The 21897-nt window shown below is 35.4% G+C and overlaps 1 protein-coding gene across 1 annotated transcript; it reads left to right on the top strand.

Moving 5' to 3' along the window:
- The first annotated feature begins 19575 nt into the window (after nucleotides 1-19575).
- TUSC1 (tumor suppressor candidate 1) lies at nucleotides 19576-21578 on the top strand. Its single transcript, XM_074280767.1, has one exon. It carries the CDS (start codon nucleotides 20054-20056, stop codon nucleotides 20771-20773), a length of 720 nt encoding a protein of 239 aa, XP_074136868.1. The 5' UTR covers nucleotides 19576-20053; the 3' UTR covers nucleotides 20774-21578.
- The last annotated feature ends 319 nt before the right edge of the window (nucleotides 21579-21897 follow it).

The raw sequence follows: 21897 nt of genomic DNA, 5'->3' as shown, positions 1-21897 counted from the left end.
TTCATTTTTGAGAGTAACAATTTGATTTGCTTCTTTCCTTTACTCTGTATGTATCACTCTGCTTTATATGTTTCTTGTAAATAACATATTGTAAGATTTGGGCTTTTAATCCAATGTGCTATCAACTTCCATTTTATGGCAGAGTTCATCGTATTCACATTCACAGTTAAAATAACTAATTCTGTATTTCCTGCCATCTTATTTACCCTCATATGCTTTTCTCTTTCTTTTTGCCCTTTCCTTCTTCCCCAGTATTTTGCTTCTGACCTTTCTCAAACAGCCCTCTCCCATTATAGCCCCTCCCCCTTTCTTATACATTTCTACTACTTCTGTTTTTCTTTTCTTTTAGGCAACCCCTTTTTCTTTCCCCTTTCTCCTCCTGCTTTCCTATAATGTAAGAGAATTTTCTCTATAAAAGCAAGTATGTCTGATATTCTCTCTTTGAGCAAAATATGATGAGAGTATGTCATCCCCTTCCCTTCTTTCCCTCAATTATAATAGGTCTTTTTTAACCCTTTCATGAGATATAATTTCCTTCATTTTACTTCCATTTTCCTCTTTTTCTGGTATGATCTCCTTTTCATTTCTGTTTTTTCATATCACAGTAAAATCAAATTATATCGAGCCTTCTATAGAGATTTTCCTTTTTATCTTTTTATGCTTCTCTTGAGTTCTGTATTTAGAAACCAATTTTTTTTTTGTGCAGTTCTGATCTTTTCATCAGAAATAATGGAAATTCATCTATATCATTGAATGTCCATTTTCTCCCTGATCAATAATGCTCAGTTTAATTGAATAGATACTTCTTGGCTACAATCTGAGTTCTTTTAAGGTGGAAGTTGCCAAACTGCCAAATCCTGGGTAATCCTGATTATGGTTCCCTGGTATTAGAATTGTTTATTTCTGCCTGCATGCAATACTTTTTCCTTTATCTAATAGTTCTTAAATTTTGCTATGATATTCCTTGGATTTTTCATTTTGGGGTCTCTTTCAGGAGGTAATCAGTGAATTCTTTCAATGGCTTCTTTACCTTCTGGATCTAGGATATCAGAGTAGTTTTCCTTGATGATTTCCTAAAAGATGATGTCTCGGACATTTTTTCATCATAGTTTACTGTTGAGAGCCAACGGCTTCGGCCCAGGTGTCTCTCCCCCCTAAGTGGGCATCACCCTTAGACAAATAGTTCCAAGAATCGGCTGACCACAGAATGTTCCAACATTGTATATGTTCCAACATTGTATATCCTAACTGCAAAATGTTCCTGTTCATTGAACTAGCCATCCCCATGCTCCTTTCCCAGGCCCTACCCTACTTCTCTTTCTCATGCTTTTTGCTATATAAGCTGTACCCCAAGAGCAATAAACTGAGACCTTGACAAGAATCTGCTTGGTCTCGCTCTTCTTTCTCGCCCATTTCTCTTTCAGGCTGGGTTCCCCTTGACCCCCAGAATAACTGAGTCCCGGTGGACGGGACAGTTTACAGAAGTCCAGTAGTCCTTAGATTGTCTCTCCTAGATCTGTCCAGGTAAGTTGTTTTTCCAATAAGCTATTTAAAATTTTGGTTGTTTTTTTTTTTTTTTCCTTTTTGTTTTTTTTTTTTTTTGTTTTGATTGACTGATTCTCTCATTGAGTCATTCACTTCTGTTTGGTCAATTCTAATTTTTTTGTGAATTATTTTCTTCAGTTACCTTTTTAAACCTCCTTTTGTATTTGGCCAATTGCACTTCTAATTGAGTTGTTCATTGCATTTTTTTTTCCATTTCACAAATTCTGTTTTTAAATAAATTGGTTTATTTTTCATATATATTTTGTAAGGAGTTATATGCTTTTTCCATTTCATCAGATCTATTTTGTAGGGAGTTATATTCTTTTTCCATTTCACTAAATCTATTTTATATAGAGTTTTCTTCAGATAATTTCTGTTTTTTCCTTTTCCATACCCTCTTGCAAAGATCTTTTTTTCCTTTCTCCATTTTTCTTTTCTCTTTTTTTAAAATCCTTTTTGAATTCTTCCAAGAGAGCCTTTTAAAATGGAGAACAGCTCATATCTCCTTTTGGGGCTTCATCTGTAGCTGATTTGCCTATAGTAACTTCTGGGTTTGAAGTCCATTCTTCTCTCTCTCCATAAAAACCTCTCTATGATCAGAGTTCTTTTTCCTTTTCTTGCTCATTATTAAGGGTTGAGTTCTGCTCTTAAGGCAAATGGGCGACTGCTGCTTTGGTTTGACTGCGGCAGACTTCTGGTGTTGGGTAATCATGGCCAATTCTTGCATTCTCCTGGGGCTCAGTAGCTTACACTTTGCCTTTTGTATTCACTTTTATGTGTCTGACAGCAAATCTCCTAAACCAGGACAGAGTGTTGTAAAAGGTTCTTAGATGATTCCCAGGTGTGTGGAAGCTGCAATGCTCTGACTAAAGCATCCCAGCTCCTTGCCTTGGGCTCCTTGCACTGTGGTCTGGACTCAATAGACTGTCCCCCTGTCTAATTGAAAAAGAACTTTCCTGAATTTCTTCCAAAGTATCTTCTTCAGGAAACTTGTTGTTCTCTAAATACGTGTGGGGTCTGTCACCCCAAAATCAGTTCAAAGCTTAATCTGCTATTGATCTAAGGGGAATCTTTTTTTCTTTTTGATCTGTTATCTTGTGCATCATGATAAGTATGAATGGAAGAATTGCACATTTTTAACCTATATTGGATTCCTTGCTATGTAGGGGTAGCAGTAGGGAAAAGGTAGGAAGAATAATTTGGGACATACACTTTTGCAAGAGTGAATACTGAAAATTGTCTTGGGGCAGCTAGGTGGCCCAGTGGATAGAGCACCAGCCCTGAATTCAGGAGGACCCAAGTTCAAATCTGGTCTCAGACACTTAACACTTCCTAGCTGTGTGACCCTGGGCAAGTCACTTAACCCCAGCCTCAGAAAAAGAAGAAAAAAAGAAAATCGTATTTACATGTATTTTCAAAACAAAAAGCCATTATTTAAAAAAATATATTATACAATTGAAAGAAAAAGATAGATATGATAAACCTCTAGCAGTTGCAGAATCTCAGGTACAGAAACTGAAAAAATCATAAATGAATTCCCAAAGGTGAGGGAAAAATATTTTTTTAATGTGAACATTTTTTATTAATTTTTATAATTATAACTTTTTTTGACAGTACATATGCATAGGTAATTTTTTTTTTTTTTTTTTTTACAGCATTATCCCTTGTACTCCCTTCTGTTCTGAATTTTTCCCCTCCTTCCCTCCAGCCCCTCCCCTAGATGGCAGGCATTCCCATACATATTAAATATCTTATAGTATATCCTAGGTACAATATATATGTGCAGAACCGAATTTTTTTGTTTTTATTGTTGCAAAGGAAGAATTGTATTCAGAAGGTAAAATTAATCTGGGAAGAAAAAACAAAAACAAAAACAAAATAATAATAATGCTCACAGTTTACATTGAGGGAAAAAATATACTTTAGCCTTATTTCAGTAAATTCTATTAGACATTCAAAGATGAATTAACTCCTATGGTATATCAGTAACATTTGGAAAAACAACTACAACAACTTTCCAAAAAATGAAGTTAGGTGAAACAAGGATCTCCTATGTCACTATAATGATTTATTGTACTTCTAAATATGTCTGGAAATTCCCAGTGAGAAAATACCCTGTATCAATGTACACTTGAAAATATTCTGGAAATTTTCTTAAAACAGTTTTCTGGAGGGCAATGCATGAGGCCATACAAGTAGCATGTACCCAAAGGTAGAATCTGAATTATTTTAAATGGAATTTCTCTTTGTATCTCTGTTGGATTTTGTTAATGATGCATAAAAATGCTGATTTGTGTGGACTTATGTTGTATCCTGCAATTTTGCTAAAGTTGTGGATTATTTCTAATAGCTTTTTAGTAGATTCTCTGAGGTTCTGTCTGTATACCATATCATATATCTGTATATCATATGCAAAGAGTGATAATTTGGTTTCCTCATTACCTACTCTAATTTTTAAAATCTCTTTTTTATCTTTTATTGTCAAAGATAGCATTTATAATACAATAATGAATAGCAATGGTGATAGTGGGCAACCTTGTTTCACTCCTGATCTTATTGGGAATTGTTCCAATTTATCTTCATTACATATGAATCTGACTTATGCTTTTGAATAGATACTCCTGACTATCTTAGGGAAAACTACATTTATTCCTATACTCTCAAGTGTAGTTTTTTTTATTTTTTATTAGGAGTGGGTGTTAGAATTTATCAAATGCTTTTTCTACATCTATTGAGATGACCATATGATTTTTGTTAATTTGATTACTGATAGTCAATTATGCTAATCCTTTACCTAATACTGAACCAGCCCTGCATTCCTGGTATAAATCCTACTTGGTCATGATGTATTATCCTGGGGATGATTTTCTGCAATCTTTTTGTTAATATTTTATTTAAGATTTTTACATCAATATTCATTAGGAATATTGGTCTATAATTATCCTTCTCTGTTTTTGTCCTACATGATTTAGGTAGCAGTACCATGTCTGCATCATAAAAGGAAATTGGTAGGACTTCTTCATTCCCCATTTTTTTCAAATAATTTATATAGTATTGGGGTTAATTAATTGTTCTTTAAATGTTTGGTAGAATTCACATGTGAATCTATCTGCTCCTGGGGATTTTTTCTTAGGAAATTGATTAATAGCTTGTTCTATTTTTCTTAAAGAAGGGACTATTTAAGCCATTTAGTTCCTCCTCTATTAATCTTGGGAACCCATATTTCTGTAGTAGTCATCCATTTCACTTAGGCTATTGAATTTATTGGCATAAAGTTTGGCAAAATAACTTCTAATTATTGATCTAATTTTCTCTTCATTAGTTGTAGTGTTCTTGGCTCATTTTTCTGGGGGTCTCTGAGGCAGTCTTTTCAGTTCAGTAATCACCATGAGAGTAGCCAGGAGCTAAAGTTCAAATCCTTTATTATCTCTTTCAAAGTCTTATCTCCTTTCCTGGGGCTAAAGCTAGCTTTGTTAAAGGCCTTCCACTAAATGTTATGGGCCAGAAATCTGAACTTGAAACAAGGATTCTTACAAGGTGCTAATTCAGTGGAATTGATGAGACAATGGTTATCTAGTTTAGCATGATGCTTAATGATTTTCTAAGTTCAGCATGATTGATTTAATCTTACAACAAATAATAGTTTCCTAGTGATATAGTGATTGGTTTATACTCAATGTAGAGCATATAAGCTGGGACCCTCAGGTAGATTCATTCAGAGGGCATAGAAAACAGGTGGGAGCTCAAGCTCTCAGAATCAAGGAGAGAGATTCATTCTATCTTCAGTCAAGCTCCTGGTGGCTCTCCTAGGGGACTGAGAGGCTCAGAGAGAGAGGGCTAAGGAAGACAAGTGGATCGGAGGCTGAAGCAAAAGCCCTTGGAATAAGATTCATTCATCCTATCTCATACCACCTTGGTGGCAAGCTTCATTTTCTCCACTGAAACCAAGATTCTGGAAGGCCTTTAACAAAGCTAGCTTTAGCCCCAGGAAAGGAGATAAGACTTTGAAAGAGATAATAAAGGATTTGAACTTTAGCTCCTGGCTACTCTCATGGTGATTACTGAACTGAAAAGACTGCCTCAGAGACCCCCAGAAAAATGAGCCAAGAACACTACAACTAATGAAGAGAAAATTAGATCAATAATTAGAAGTTATTTTGCCAAACTTTATGCCAATAAATTCAATAGCCTAAGTGAAATGGATGACTACTACAGAAATATGGGTTCCCAAGATTAATAGAGGAGGAACTAAATGGCTTAAATAGTCCCTTCTTTAAGAAAAATAGAACAAGCTATTAATCAATTTCCTAAGAAAAAATCCCCAGGAGCAGATAGATTCACATGTGAATTCTACCAAACATTTAAAGAACAATTAATTAACCCCAATACTATATAAATTATTTGAAAAAAATGGGGAATGAAGAAGTCCTACCAATTTCCTTTTATGATGCAGACATGGTACTGCTACCTAAATCATGTAGGACAAAAACAGAGAAGGATAATTATAGACCAATATTCCTAATGAATATTGATGTAAAAATCTTAAATAAAATATTAACAAAAAGATTGCAGAAAATCATCCCCAGGATAATACATCATGACCAAGTAGGATTTATACCAGGAATGCAGGGCTGGTTCAGTATTAGGTAAAGGATTAGCATAATTGACTATCAGTAATCAAATTAACAAAAATCATATGTTCATCTCAATAGATGTAGAAAAAGCATTTGATAAATTCTAACACCCACTCCTAATAAAAAATAAAAAAAAAATACACTTGAGAGTATAGGAATAAATGTAGTTTTCCCTAAGATAGTCTCATTATTGTCATTCTCTTGCATGAAATTATTGTGTACATGATTAGCTGTTTCACCCATTCATTCTTTAGGATGAAATTTAGTTTCCAATCACTTTTTGGTATACTTTACCCTGGTTTTTTATTAAATGTAGTTTTTATTGCATTGTGATATGAAAATAATGCATTTATTATTTCTGCCTTTCTGCATTTGATTTCGAGGTCCTTATATATACTAATATGTGGTCAATTTTTGTATATTTTATATATTGTATACACAAATATTTGTATATTCAGGTTCCCTGAACTGTCAAGAAGAGAGTGTACTTCTTTCTATCTCCATTCAGTTTTCTCCAAAGATTTAGCATAACTAACTTTTCTAGTATTTTATTTATCTCTTTAACTTATTTATTTTGTGGCTTGATTTATCTAGTTCTGAGAGCCCAAGGGTTGAGATCTCCCACTATTATAATTTTGTTGTCTATTTCTTCTTGGAACTCTCTTAACTTGTCCTTTAGGAATTTGGTGCATATATGTTTAGTATTGATATTGCTTCATTATCTATGGAACCCTTTAGCAAGATATAGTTTCCTTCCTTATCTCTTTAAATTAGATCATTTTTTGCTTTTGCTTGATCTGAGATCAGGAAGGCTACCCCTGCCTTTTTTTTTTAACCTCACCTGAAGCATAATCGATTCTTCAGTCTTTTACCTTTACTCTGTATGTATCACCCTGCTTTAAATATGATTCCTCTAAACAACATATTATAGGATTCCAGCTTTTAATCCAGTTTGTTATTAGCTTACATTTTATGGGAGAGTTCACCTTACTTACATTTACAGTTAAAATTACGAATTTTGTATTTCCTGCCATCTTATTATCCACAGATTATACTTTTCTCTTTTCTTTCTCCCTTACCCCTTTCCCCAGAATTAAACTTATGGGCACCACTTGCCTCAAGCAACCCTTCCCCTTTAGAATCCTTCCTCATTAAGAATCCTTCCCCTTTCCTTATGCTTTTCCCCTACTATTTCTGTATTCTCTTCTATTTAGCCTATCCCTTCCCTATCCTATCCACTCAAGGGGATAAGAAGGGAAGTATGTTAGGATCAGGTGTTGGAACCAGAGTTATAGAAGAATTTCCCCAAGTTTTCTATAAGGGGCCACCTCAAGCAGTCAGACCCAGATTTATCTGTGGCAAAGGGATGGAGATACTGGAACTACTTTAGGCTGACAAAGGGCATATATCTGGTTCTACCCAATGGGGTCTGGACTGAAGAGGGGAGACAAATGAGGTATAGGCAGAAGCAACAGCATCTAGTACCAAATGTCAAGATCAGGTCTTGGTGATTTCAGAATGACCAAGTAGTTGGTATTTCTGGAATTCTGGAATCCTTCTGAAATTCAATGGCCTGGATCTAGACCTGCAAGACATAAATATTCTGGCCCTCTCCAAAGTACTAAGGTTGGATCTTGCCAATGTCCTTCCTCATCCTTCCAAATGATCTTTTGAATATTTTCTGATGCTTGAAGCCCTGTTTTCATAGGATCTAGTTTTCTGTCCTATAAGATTGTTATCCACAACCACCCATCTGGCTCGCTAAGTTGCACAGCTGTGTCACTGGGCATGATTATGGGCAAACTTATACCCTGACCCATTATGAATTCTTCCCTTCTTGTCTTTCAATGAGGCTGTTGAACCTTCCCTTGCAGGGTCTATATAACCTCTCCCTCAGAGATTAGTGATTGCCAGCATGCCTAATATCAGGCATGTTCTTTCTTGGGGGCTATCAAACATGCCAAATTTTTGCTTCCTGGTTCCCCTCATTTGCTGCCTTCTGTAACAGACATCCTAATTCTGACTGTAAATCTATCTACTTTTTGCTTCTTTTCCACTGCCTCTTCCTGTGGTATCACATTTACTTTTGGTTTGCTTTATCAGTCTTAGGGTTTCATCTCCCTTCCCATGATCGGACCAGCCAAACTCATGAGGTCCCTGGCCAATCCTGTCCCTGTTCAAGTGCCATTTGTAATCTCCCACCCAGGCGACTGATTGCCAGGGCTATACATACTGGACTAGGAATAGAACCCTAGTGCTGAATTCTAACCACTAGACCACCAGAGAAGTAGAGAGAGGAAGTGTGAGGTTACACATGATTTTGAGGATAGACTACTCAGAAATACTACAAAAGCACGAGTATCTCCTCCCCAAAAGAACAGCAAAATTTAAATACTACTACATAATACAAGAAAATTGACAGAAATATTACAAATAGAGAGCAAAATATTTATTAATAAAACCAACAGATCATCAAAAAAACCCTCAACTTTTAATCACCAAGACACATAGTATATAAACTTCAGAATTTCAATATCAAATAATCTTTCAAGAAACTATTTTCAAGAAAAGAAAAAGTACTTTAGCTATCACCAAAACTTAATTGAATGATTCCAATCACTTCTTATATAAAAACAAAAAGAAAATAGATATTTGATCTTCCAAGACATAAATGGAAAAGACAAAACAAAGCTTTTATATTCTCCATTGCTCTATCTTATATATGTAAGTACATACATACATACATCCACACATATAACTGTATAGAAAATAGAAAAAGGTTAAATAAGGTTATTGTAAAAGAATGGGAGACTGGATTATACATAGTTTATTAGAAGGAAGAAAGAAAATGATTATTTGTTGCTAAAGGAAATCAAAAGTAAATATTACTCAACTGTAGATGATAAATAAGATGGGATTATGAGAAAAAGGGACTTCTGAAGTGCATCTAACTGGGCCAAAAAATTATGGAGCAAAAGTAGGAAAGCCGGGAGAAGGGCAAAAGAGACAAGATGGAAGGGAAAAGAAAAAGGAATAAAGAGCAAAAGAGTATATTTAATAATCCTAATTTAAGTAATTTAAATTTCAGAAATATTGAATTAGACAGGAAAGTAAAAGGGAAATACAAGCTAAAGTTCTGAAAGGAAGGTATCACTTTCCTAAGAAGATAAATCAATCTCAAATGTGGGGGATGACATCATTATGTGATTTTGTAATTCTAAAAGCCCTAATTAAAACATTATGATTTTAAAAATTATTTTATTATAGCTTTTTATATACAAAACATCTGCATGGGTAATTTTTCAACATTGACCCTTGCAAAAACTTCTGTTCCAACTTTTCCCCTCCTTCTCCCCACTCCCTCCTCTAGATGGCAGGTAGTCCCATACATGCTAAATAAGTTAAAGTATATGTTAAATAAAACATTATGATTTTGTTTTTACCATTGCTACAAAATATTATCTTTTGTTTCCCAATCACTATTAAATATAAATTTGGAAATTGAGGAATTAGGGCTTTTTTATTTAGCAAGAGCAACTCTGCTTGTTACTATTCCTTTCTGGGCACAATTCTCATATAGGCAGCTGTCATAATGTGTTTTGGAAATGTGGATTTATGTATTTATCCCATTTGACTGATAGATCAGGGAACACTTTGGGCATAAAAGAAATTTGGAGTTTACTTTTGTTCAAATTCTCCCTCAACAAGCAATAAGATTGCATAAAACTCACCAGTTGAGAATAACTCACAAGCTGCAATCCTTCCAACACCCATTTCCACAAGAAAACATCAAATCTTTTTCAAAGTAAAATACCAAATTATTTATATATTTTGGTGCAGTAGGAACTGTGAGCAGAAAAACAATGCTCCAAATTATGCTTATTTCAGACCGGAGATCTCCTAGGTCTTGCATCCAGCTAAGGTCCCTAAATTAAGGCCCCAAGTTGGTCAGTAGCTCAAGTAGTTTAGGGCTCAGGTTGAGCAGAAGTCTAAAAACTCAGATGTGTAGCTACTATTTACTGTGGTATTTATTTATTTATTAACCATTTAACTGTGCTACTATTTTTATTGGTTCCTTTTTTTCCTTTTTGGGGAACATATATGTCAATATATCAAAAGTGATTGTTTGACATAATTGCTAAAACTTAAGGGTGGACTATTTTTTTTTCTTCCAAATCTCTTTTACATAATTGCACATGATTTGCAATACTTTTACAGTTGCAGCAGTTTTGCATTATAGCATATCTTATTTGGCATATCTGGGGTTTACAACTTCCATTAATACCTTAAGTATAGTGGTCATCTTTCAACTTGCTACTAGTTAACTTGTTTTATTCTCGTTCAAGTTCTAAGGTAATAAATCTCAATGTTCTTATATTTCCATATTCCTAAAATTGCTACATTTTCTTAATTAATAAACTATTAGGCTGAGTATCCACCTGAGTTTATTAAATTAGTAAGATAAACCTCTTTTCCCATGTTTTTTTTTTCTTTTCCTTCTCCTTGACCATTTCTCCTCCTCTTCCCCCCTCCTTGTTCCTTCCTTCCCTCTCTTCTTTCTCTCTCCCCCCCTTTCTCTCTCTCTCTCTCTCTCTCTCTCTCTCTCTCTCTCTCTCTCTCTCTCTCTCTCTCTCTCTCTTCTCTCCTCAAATATTCTAATCTCCTAGGTCAACTATTAACAAAGAAACAATAAAACAAGAATAAATACTTATTTATAATATGAAATACTGTGAGAAAAATTATAAGCCAAAGTGATTTTTAACCATTACTACAGTACTTCAGTACTGTAATACTTAATTCTGGAAATATAATCACATAATTCGGAATACCAATTAAAATCTTTTCTCAAGAGATTATCTTTGTGTTTCTTCACACAACATAGATTAGACTTAATTATCTCAGGAAATAAGTTTTGTTACTCCTTAATAGTCAATTCAGAATGACAGTTAAACTCATTTTCTTTACTGTCTCTTCACAGAATGACAGTTAAACTGTCGCTCCAAGATTGCTTCTCAAAGATACAATGATAGTATATTTAATAAACTCTCTCTCTCTCTCTCTCTCTCTCTCTCTCTCTCTCTGTCTTTGTCTCTCTTTCTTTGTCTGTGTGTGTGTGTGTGTGTATGTGTGTGTGTGTGTCTCTCTATAATCTGTCTCTTTCCAGGAGATAACTTTTGAAGGTATTGTTGAAATAACAAAAATACAAGATACAATCCTGCTTTAAAGAACAGACAATCTGGTTGGACAGATAAGATGAAACACAAAACAACTGAAAAAAACAAACAAAAAAAAAGGAAGAGTTCCATGAATGGCAGAGTATAAATGCTATAAGAAGTCAAGAGAAGAAATCACATGTAATTGAAAGCTTCACAAAAGAGATCGGGTTTGAGGATTTTTAAAATTTTATTTAATATTTTACATTTAAAAACAAAATTTTTACATTGTTTTTAAAACTTTTGAGTTCCAGGTTCTCTCTTTATCCCCACCCTCAATAAAGAAACCATATGTAAAGTTATGCAAAATATGTCCATAAAAGTTCCCTTAGGCAAGAAAACAGATCTTGTACCCTAAAGGGAAAAAAGATAAGAAAAAATAAAGTTTAAAAAGAGAGAGAAAGAGTATGCTTTAATCTGTATTGAGACACAATCTGTTCTTTTTCTGGGTATGGATAGTATTTTTATCATAAGTCAGAATAATCATGGATCATTATACTGTTGAGAATAGTAGTCATTTACAATCATTCCAAAATTACTTTGTACTTTGTATGTTTCACTTTGATTGAGTTCATGGAAGACTTTACATTATTTTTTTTTCTGAAAGCATCCTGCTCATCATTTATCACAGAACATTAATATTCCATCACAAATATATGGGGTTTGGGTTTTGAAGAATAATTAAGATTTCAGAAGGAAAGATTATGTCACCTAACAGAAGAAAAGTATGAAGTATAGGATCAAATGAAAATATTGAAATCTGGGAAGGAATATATTTTCTTAGGTCTCATTTTGTGGATGGTACTGCCAATACCCAAAGAGGTTAAGTGACTTGTCCAATATCACACATAAAATTAATGGTCTTTTTCCTCAAAACCAACTACACCTAAACAAAGCAAGCAGGAAAGTCTAAGGCCAAAGATCTTGTTGTAAAGAGTTTTTACATGGAAGCAGTGGGAGAAACCTAGAAAAAATGATTAAGTTAATTATTAATGATAACAATATTTGATCTGAGGTGAATTTAAAAGTAATTTTTAAAAAAACATTTATCTACATTATATCTAATCTTATTGGATTGGAACAGATAATCCAGCTTGTGAAAATATTTTGGAATCCTGTCATTTAGTGTTGTAGCTATTTGTTACAGTTTTTAATGCAATTTGTTTAAATAGAGCATCTAGAACTTCATCTGAGTCATCAGTTAAAAATAAAATAAATTGAAGAGCATAGAGTACAAGGTATACTGGCATACTATTCTAGAGAACTTAGAATTTGCTTTTGAGACATTAATGACAAACCAGTGCTAAAATCACCTAAATGTACTTATCAGGCAATGGTACATATCTATTTTATCCACAAAAATTGGGTGAAAGATTGTCAAAAGCTTCTCTGAAATTTGATAGGTTTGTTCTTTTATAACTTGCTGCCTCCAAAATGCCAATTTTGAAATTTAATTACAGTAACATAGTTATCTTGCATTATCACTTGCATAGGTTACAAGATCACCTATTTTTATATTTTAAATACTTTTTCCCAGATGGAAACATCCAGTTTAATCAAGACTTACATGACTAAAATCCCATAGTGATTGAGTTATTTTATTCTGATTAAAGTGGAGGATAGGAAGGACAACAAACAATATCCTTTTAAATTTCATTTCATAGTTCTAAGAAAAATTAGCTAATTAAATATATAAGAACTAAAATGTATAGCAATAAATTCTGGATTAAAAACATCCTGACTGCTCTGTATCAGAAGAAATCAAAGCTATCAATAATGAAATGAAAAAATATATATTCTAAATCATTATTAAAGAAAGGCAAATTAAAGCAACTCAGAACTTCCATCCACATTTATTGTATTGACTAATGAAACAGAAAATGAAAATGACATGCTGGAGGGGATGTGAGATAACAGGGAGATAGTGTGTTATTGGTCCAACCATTCTGGAAAACAATTTCAAACTAGGCCATAAATGTTACAAAATTGTGAATATCAGTTGAATATAAATTCTAGTAGTTCTATATTACAAAGAGATCAGAAAAAAGGGAAAAGGACCTATTTGCACAAAAATATCTGTAGCAGTTCTTTTCCTGATGGCAAATGACTAAAAAATTTTGAATATGTGATTGTGATGGGATACATTGTGCTATAAAAATGAGGAGTAGGATGCTTCCAGGAAAATCTCACATAGCATATGCGTTATATGAACAGATTTAAAGTAAAGTGCACAGAACCAGGACAAAATTGTAAACACTGACAATATTATTAAAGAGGACCAACTATGAGAGACTTAGCTACTCTAATTAAGACAATTATCCAAGACAATTCTATAAAGATTTCATGATGAACAATGTTATGAAGCTCCAGGAAGAAAACTGATGGTCATATTGCAAACTCAAGCAAACTTTTTCACTGTTTTCTTTTTTATATTTGCAACTAATATAGAAATATGTTCTATATGACTTCATAAGTCTAATTGATATTATGCTGCTTACCTTCTCAATGAGTGGGACAAGGAAACAGAGAATGTGGAACTAAGTTGTTAAAAATGAGTTTTTAAAACATATTTTAAAAAACAACACTTTTTGGAAACCCATTCTCCCCAAGGATGGAAATCAGAGAGGAAGTGTACTTCAGTTCTGGTGGATATTTTTGTACATTGCATTTTATCGTTGAATGTTTTTGGGTTTTGTATTTTATTTCAGTGAATTTTCCTTTGGATAAAGTGATGTTGCTTGATGTTATCGAGCTATCAGTTAAATGATATTGGGGAGATAGTCAGCAAATTATATTAGAGCAATAATTCTCATGATAGAAACTGAAGAAGAAACATGTGAATGGGGGCTTAAAGCAAAATCTTTAGAACAACTAGGAAGACCTTAAGGGCCTTAAGAGTTCTGAGGAAAGAATTGTCAGCTTCATTCTGGGGACTTCTCCCACTGGTCTTTCTATGTATTTTACAGGCAATTTCAATCAGTCATTTTTATACACAAGTAATTGAGAAGGCACTATCTTAGTGTCTTCCATATTAAGTTAATTTTCTTCAAGCTCTTTTCCATCTATCAAAACTTCTTAAAAAGATACCTTATAGTTTTTCCCCTACTCATTCTCAACTCACCCACTTACAGTATGACTTTTACCAGCACTCCTTCTCTTCTCTTGATTTCAACAAGATTATTCATTTTATCTCTTAATAAAAGTTTATTGCATGAATATATCAGTTGAACACTAAAATGGATCATACTTTTTAGCTTACATGAGGAAGGGAATGGTGAAAAAAAATAGATTAGTGATCTCTGTTCCTTCTCTAAGGTGAAGAGAAAATTTAGGTTAAAGATTAATAATGGATAGAAAAATGGTACAATTAATGTATCAAACAACTTGAGGATCTTTACTAGATCTTACTTTGTCAATTTATACTATTTCCCCAGAACCTCTAAAAAAACATTTTAAAGATGAATAAAAGTGAGAAAGAGGGTTTCTGCTCTTGTTAAATGTGGAGTATGAGAAAAAAGTTTTTTTTTTGGTTTGTTTTTTTGTAGAGTTGGGAGCAGCAAGGAAGCATGAATATATATCTCTCACATCTCAAACCCTGAAGATGCATTTTCTTTTATAGGAAATTATAAGTAGTACTTGTGTCAACCTGAAAAGGTATGTATTATTATTCCAGGCAAATGTAATGCCTATTCCCCTTTCCTGTTTTCTAAGTGTTGTTTTTCTGGAAGGGATGGAACCAAGAATATTTAGAGAACTCAGAATCTCAACCTGCTTCCTACACTTTTAAATCTTCTGATAATAACAGGGATTGCTTATAGCCTAAGATCATATGAATAAGCCTAAAGATTCAAAGGAATCTCTGAAGAGCTATTTCATAAGAATTTTCAGTATTTATTGGCTTCTTAACAAATAGGGGTGCCCTATGTCAAGAGATCCTCTTATTTGGCGTCAAAAGAACAAAAATCATTGATAGTTGTGGTCAACCTATAGTTGTGGGGAACTCTCTTGGAGCTTTGAAACAACTGACTTATTAAAACAAACTTTTATGAGACCAAAAAAAAAATGGAAATCATGGCAAGGGGGAATGGAGACAATGGCTTTAGAAATAGAGTGCAAAGAAAAGTAGATCAGCTTTTAGAGCTGAAAAACTGTGGAGGCTGTCTCCAACTACCTAGGATACATCTTGAACTGGCTAACGACATAGTCTTATCAAACAGAATTTAAGACATGTCTGGCATTTGCCAGGCACTGTGCTGAGCTCCATGAATACCTCCTTTCCACCCCACTCCAGCCTAAAAAGGCAAAAGACAGGCCCTGATGTCAAAGATCTCATGATGGGGGATACAAAAAGCAAATAAATATGTACAATATCCATCTAGACTAGGGAAAAATTAAGAGGGGAAAAGCATTAGAATTAAAAGATTTGTTGTAAAGGATGAGATTTTAGGAAAGACTTAAGGAAAACCAGGGAAGACAGAAGGTGGAAGGAAAAAAATGAGAAGGAAGAATATTTCAGGTATGGGGGAGAAAGGAGTCACAGAAAATGTTCTGAGAAATGGACTGTTGTTCATGGAATAGCAAGGTGGGGAAAGGTTGAGAAGGGCTCTAAAATTCAAACAGAGGATTTTATATTTAATACTGGAGAATTAGTTTAGCCACATTAAACTCAAAATCTAAAACTGAACTCATTATTTCTCCTAAACTTTCCATTCTAATTTCCTTAGTACTGTAAGGAGTATCATCCTTACATGTACCCAGATTCCCAAATGAGATGTCATGCTTGACTTTTCAATCTAACTCCCCAAATCCAATTAGTGCTTGCCCTGTGTTTCTACTTTTTAAATCTTTTTTATAAGCCCTTTCTCTCCTTTGATATTGCAATCCCCCTGGTCCAAGCCCTCTTACTTCAGGAATAAGACCACTTAGAATGGCTTGCTGATTAGTTTACTTGCTTCAAATTTTTCTACATCCTTCACATACACAGCTTTTTAAAAAATGATCTTCCCAAAGTAATCATCACGTTGCTATAATTAACTTCAGTAGCTTCCTATTATTTCATGGATCAAATATAAAATCCTTCATAATTTTATTGCTTAACAATATTGCTTTCTACATTCCAAATATTCATTATTCTCTTTCTCTTGCTCTGTGAGTCATTGACACTCACCTCTTGTGTTCCCTTTTAGAAGGAACTTTAGCATTTTTACTGACTGTCCCCTATGCCCAGAATTTTTTTCTTCAGCTCTGCCTCACTCACAGCTTCTTTGGTTTTCTCAAAAATCTTAACTAAAGTCTCACTTTCATCAAGAAGTCTTTTCCTCTGGGACATGGATGCATTGTTGGTGGAGTTGTGAACAGATCCAACCATTCTGGAGAGCAATTTGTAACTATACTCAAAAAGTTATCACTAACTGTGCATACCCTTTGATCCATCAGTGTTACTACTGGGCTTATATCCCAAAGAGATACTAAGGAGGAAAAGGGACTTGTATTTGCAAACATGTTTGTGGCAGCTCTTTTTGTAGTGGCTAGAAACTGTAAATTGAATGGATGCCGATCAACTGGAGAATGGTTGGATAAACTGTGGTATATGAATGTTATGGAACATTATTGTTCTGTAAGAAATGACCAGCAGGAGAATACAGAGAGGCTTGGAGAGACTTACATGAACTGATGCTAAGTGAAATGAGCAGAAGAACCAGGAGATCATTATTCACAGTAACAACATTATACAAGGATCAATTCTAATGGAAGTGTCTATATTCAACAATGAGAGGATCCAAATCAGTTCCAATTGATCAGTAATGAACAGAACCAGCTACACCCAGAGACAGAACACTAGGAGATGAGTGTGAACCACCACACAGCATTTACACTCTTTCTGTTATTGTTTGTTTGCATTTTTGTTTTTCTTCCCAGGTTATTTTTACCTTCTTTCTAAATCTGATTTTTCTTGTGTAGCAAGACAACTATATAAATATGTATACATCTATTGTATTTAAAAGAACATATTTAACCTGCCATCTAGGAGAGGAGATAGAAGGAAGGAAGGAAAAAGTTGGAACAGAAGTTTAAAAAAAGTCTTTTCCTGTCTTGTTTTCACTGTGACACTATCCTCAATTTAGTCTGTATATATCTTATTTTTACATAGTTACTTAAATACTATCTACCTGTATTATATAGTGCTCTTTGGAAATTGAGGCTGTAGTTTTTTGTTTTTGTGTATGTGTGTATACATTTTTACCTTCTTGTGTTAAATGCAGTGTTTGATACACAGTTGGTACTTAGTGCTAACTGGGGGAAAAAGCAGTAGTAGTGACAAAAAAAAGGAAGGAGGAAAGAAAGAAAGGGAGGAAGGAAGAAGGAAGGAAGAAAAGAGAAAGAAAGAAAAAGAAAGAAAGAAAGAAAGAGAGAGAGAGAGAGAGAGAGAGAGAGAGAGAAAGAAAGAAAGAAAGAAAGAAAGAAAGAGAGAAAGAAAGAAAGAAAGAAAGAAAGAGAGAAAGAAAGAGAGAAAGAAAGAAAGAGAGAAAGAGAGAAAGAGAGAGAGAAAGAAAGAAAGAGAGAAAGAGAGAAAGAGAAAGAGAGAAAGAGAAAGAGAGAGAGAAAGAGAGAAAGAGAAAGAAAGAAAGAAAGAAAGAAAGAAAGAAAGAAAGAAAGAAAGAAAGAAAGAAAGAAAGAAAGAAAGAAAGAAAGAAAGAAAGAAAGAAAGAAAGAAAGAAAGAAAGAAAGAAAGAAAGAAAGAAAGAAAGAGAAAGAAAGAAAGAAAGAGGAAGAAAGAAAGAAAGAGGAAGGAAGGAAGGAAGGAAGGAAGGAAGGAAGGAAGGAAGGAAGGAAGGAAGGAAGGAAGGAAGGAAGGAAGGAAGGAAGGAAGGAAGGAAGGAAGGAAGGAAAAGAAAGAAAGAAAGAAAAAAGAAAGGAAAAGAGAGAAGGAAGGAAGGAAGGAAAGAAAAAAGAGAAAAAGGAAGAAAAGAAGGGAATAAAGAAGGAGGTAAGGAGGGGAGGTGTGAGGGAAGGAAGGTAAGAAGGGGAAAAAATTTTATCAAAACCTTGTCTGAGAAAAATACTGAATGCTTCCAGATAAGAATATTGTAACATAATCTTATAGCAGAAGTTGAATGGAATGTAATACACCTAATGTGGTTGCTCTGCAATTCAGGAGCCATCAAATCAAAGAAACCTAAGAGAAAGACAAAACTGAATCAGAAGTGACTAAGGCTCTTTGAATAGAGGTGCCCTACTGAGATGTATTATGTCAGTATTATGTCAGGGATTTTTCCATTTTCCTTCACCCTTTCAACATAACTTTTCTTCTTTCATTTGAAATTTACAAGGGAGAAAGTTATGAACATGAAATGAGGATGTCTCAAGAGATTTTCCAATACTTTCTGGGGTTGTCAGAAAACAATCCTCTAAAGCTTATCTGGGCCCTCTCCTAGAGGTCAGTGGCACTTAAAAGATTACATATATGGTAGATTATTAAAACTTTTGTCTAGAGAGCTTAGTCACAAGTTTCTGTGATATAAATCCTAGCTGCCTTTCTGCTCCTCCCTCTCCCTCTTCAATCAACTTTCCAATTCCTCTAAGTTTGAATATAAAATTTTATATTTGGCTAATTTTAAAGCCTTTCATCATCTGATCTCTTCCCACCTTTCCATTCTTTTTAATATCTCTTTTTCCAAGATTCACTGATAATGGATTCCTTATTGTTCCTCAAAAAATAATCATCTCTGATATTGTGGGATTTTCATTTGTTGTCACCCAGATCTGGAATATTTTTCCTTCTTTTTCTACACCTCTGGTCTTTCTTCCTTTCAATTAACATCTCACTTTTTTGCAAGAAATCTTTAAAGGTCACCTTTAATTGTAATGTCTTCCCTCTCATTATTTCCAATTTATCTTTCTCTTATTTGTTCACTGTATGCTTATTGTCTCTTAAGTAGGAGCTTAATAAAAGCTTTATTTGACTTTTATAAAATCTTTTGAAATGAAAACCTTATTTTTCAACGAACTTTATTTATAAATAGGGAGACCTTTGTCATTCTAAAAGCAAACTATCAATATATATATATATATATATATATATATATATATATATATATATATATATATATATATATATATATATATATATATATATATATATATATATATGTATGTATTTAAGTTTTTTGTTGTTGGTGGTGGTGTTTTTTTTTTTTTTTTTTTTTTTTTTGGTACTTGATTTATCCGCGTATATGCAACTTAGTTGCAAGTGCTCATCCGGGTGGCTTCCTGAGATGTCAAGGCCTCACTCCCTTGGCGGGCTGGTTTAACCAATCCTTCCAGGGCAGCCGTCTCCTCTAACAGCAGCACTGCCTGGGGAATGCGCGGCTGAGAATCATCAGGTAACTCCGGGTCGGTACCGTCGGGGGGGTCAGTCCCCAAACTCGCAAACGGCCCAAGGGAGTAACCATATCTCAAAGAGACGGGACACGCCTTAGGCCGAGAATCGGCCTCTCTGAGACACTAGCTAGAAGCGGCAGCTGCCACCACCTCTTCCTCCACAGTTTGGGCGGCGACGGCGGCAGTAGCGGCCTCTGCTCTTATCCCAGTGTGCTGCGGCTGCACGCGCAACAGACCTGCAGGGCTGGCGGGCGGGCGAGGCTGCTGGGGACTGTACTGATGTGGCGCATGCGTGGTGCCGCCGCCAGGCGCTGGGGCTGCGGCGGCGAAGATGGCGATGGCGATAGAGGGGTTAGCTGTGGCCGTGGCCAGGAGCGTTTGGCCCGGGCATTCGGAGGGGCCGGCGGCAGCGGCTGCTGTTGCCGCGGCGGTTGGAGAGGCCGCGCGGGCGGTGCCCGCCAGCAGCTGGAGGAGCGGTTCGCGGACCTGGCCGCGAGCCACCAGGAGGCTATTCGCGCCAGGGATGAACGGGATCGGCAAAACGCGCGGCTGCGCGAAGAGAACGGGCGCTTGCGACTCGAGAATAGGCGGCTGAAGCGCGAGAATCGGAGCCTCTTTCGACAGGCGCTACAGCGACAGGACGAAGAACAGTCTCGGGAGCCCATGCGACCCCCCCAGACCGTGGCTGGAGGAGGGGAGCACTGTGAGCCCGACCAGAGGGAGGAAGAAGATTCCCGCGGCCACACCCTGGGCGTCACAGCCGACTCAAAAGGAAGGAGGGCTGGAAGTGTACCTGTTGAGCCGGGAAGCCCCCGAGCCCTGAGGGCCCGCTTAGAGATGCTGGAGGCCATGTACCGCAGGGCCCTGCTACAGCTTCACCATGAACAGCAATGGCAGCACCGTCGAACACAGGCCCAGAAGATGGAGGCAAAGGATGAAGAGGAAGAAAGGCAGCTTCAACTCCAGATCCAAGCTCCAGATCCCTCACCCTTTGTCTAGTTTGCACGGCTTTAAAGAGCAAGAGGCGGGGCTGCTATTCTGACTGGAATAGGAAGGGCATCATCCCATCCTTCCCCTGCCTCCCGGGCTGGAACTGCATTAAATGCTAGGGCACTTGGATGTCTCTGTTAAAGTGCAAGAGAGCTGTGCATATGGACATTTCCCTCGTCTTCTCACCCCCGCCTTCCCACAGGGTCAGAGAGGTTCCATTCTTTCTTAGGTTGGAACCAGGTCAGGAAGCCCTCGCAGGAACCACATAATCAGGGTCACAGGCTGGAGACTTAGCCTCTGCCATATGCCAGTGCCAGCTTTCTGTTTCAGAACATCATATACTTCTTGTGGCATTTAGGTGAAATTACTTCCAAAAGAAAGAAAATAGCAAACACAAAACCACCTGAGAGAACTGGATGCCAAACTGTGCCTCCTAATGACTGAACTATGTCCTACTTGCTACCCCTATTTAATTTTGTTAAGGATTTATGTTTTGCCTCATTTTGATTCTTTGAGACTTGAAAGTAACCAGTTTTCCAAAGGCTTGTTCTGATCTTTGATTCATTCTTTCTAAAAGATCAAAGGCCCAGCCATTTCTTATGAATGTAGGCAAAGTTTAAATAGGTGATTTAAACTTAAAGCTTTGTTTTCTTTTTAACAAAATTAATAGAAGTAATCCATTCTTATATTATCTTTGGTTCCAGCTTTCTATCTGTTTAATACTGATTTATTTACCCTTATTTAAATTTTTTTGCCTCTAGGGCATTTGAATAAGTAAAACAAGTTAAATAAAGTTTTGGTATATTGATAAAAATTTCCTGGACTGTTATTTATAGATTACATTTTGTAGTACTTTATTTTAGACGTATTTTTATCAAAATAAGTTTGCTTTTTAAAAATGATATTCAAATTGATTTTTAGAATATATTTTAGCAGCTATTGTAGTTTAATTTTTGTTATGATTCAAGAACTTTTGGAATTTTTAACTAGATGTTATAAATTGTCTAAAACATAATTGGACAATTACATTAAGGAGGTATATGGCATATAAAATTTTGGGAAGCTACATGTAGATAAACCATTTAAAGTGGTTGTGCTACAATTCCAGATTAAGAAATCATTTTCCTAAGTAA

Source organism: Sminthopsis crassicaudata, chromosome 1 (genome assembly GCF_048593235.1).
Source record: "Sminthopsis crassicaudata isolate SCR6 chromosome 1, ASM4859323v1, whole genome shotgun sequence".
NCBI classification, from domain to species: Eukaryota; Metazoa; Chordata; class Mammalia; order Dasyuromorphia; family Dasyuridae; genus Sminthopsis; species Sminthopsis crassicaudata.
The sequence above is the reverse complement of the archived record's forward strand: the minus strand, read 5'-3'. Positions and strand labels throughout refer to the sequence as shown.

Bases quoted from the DNA above. Each gene is read 5' to 3' on its own strand.
- TUSC1 (XM_074280767.1), top strand. From the start codon at position 20,054: ATGTGGCGCATGCGTGGTGCCGCCGCCAGGCGCTGGGGCTGCGGCGGC.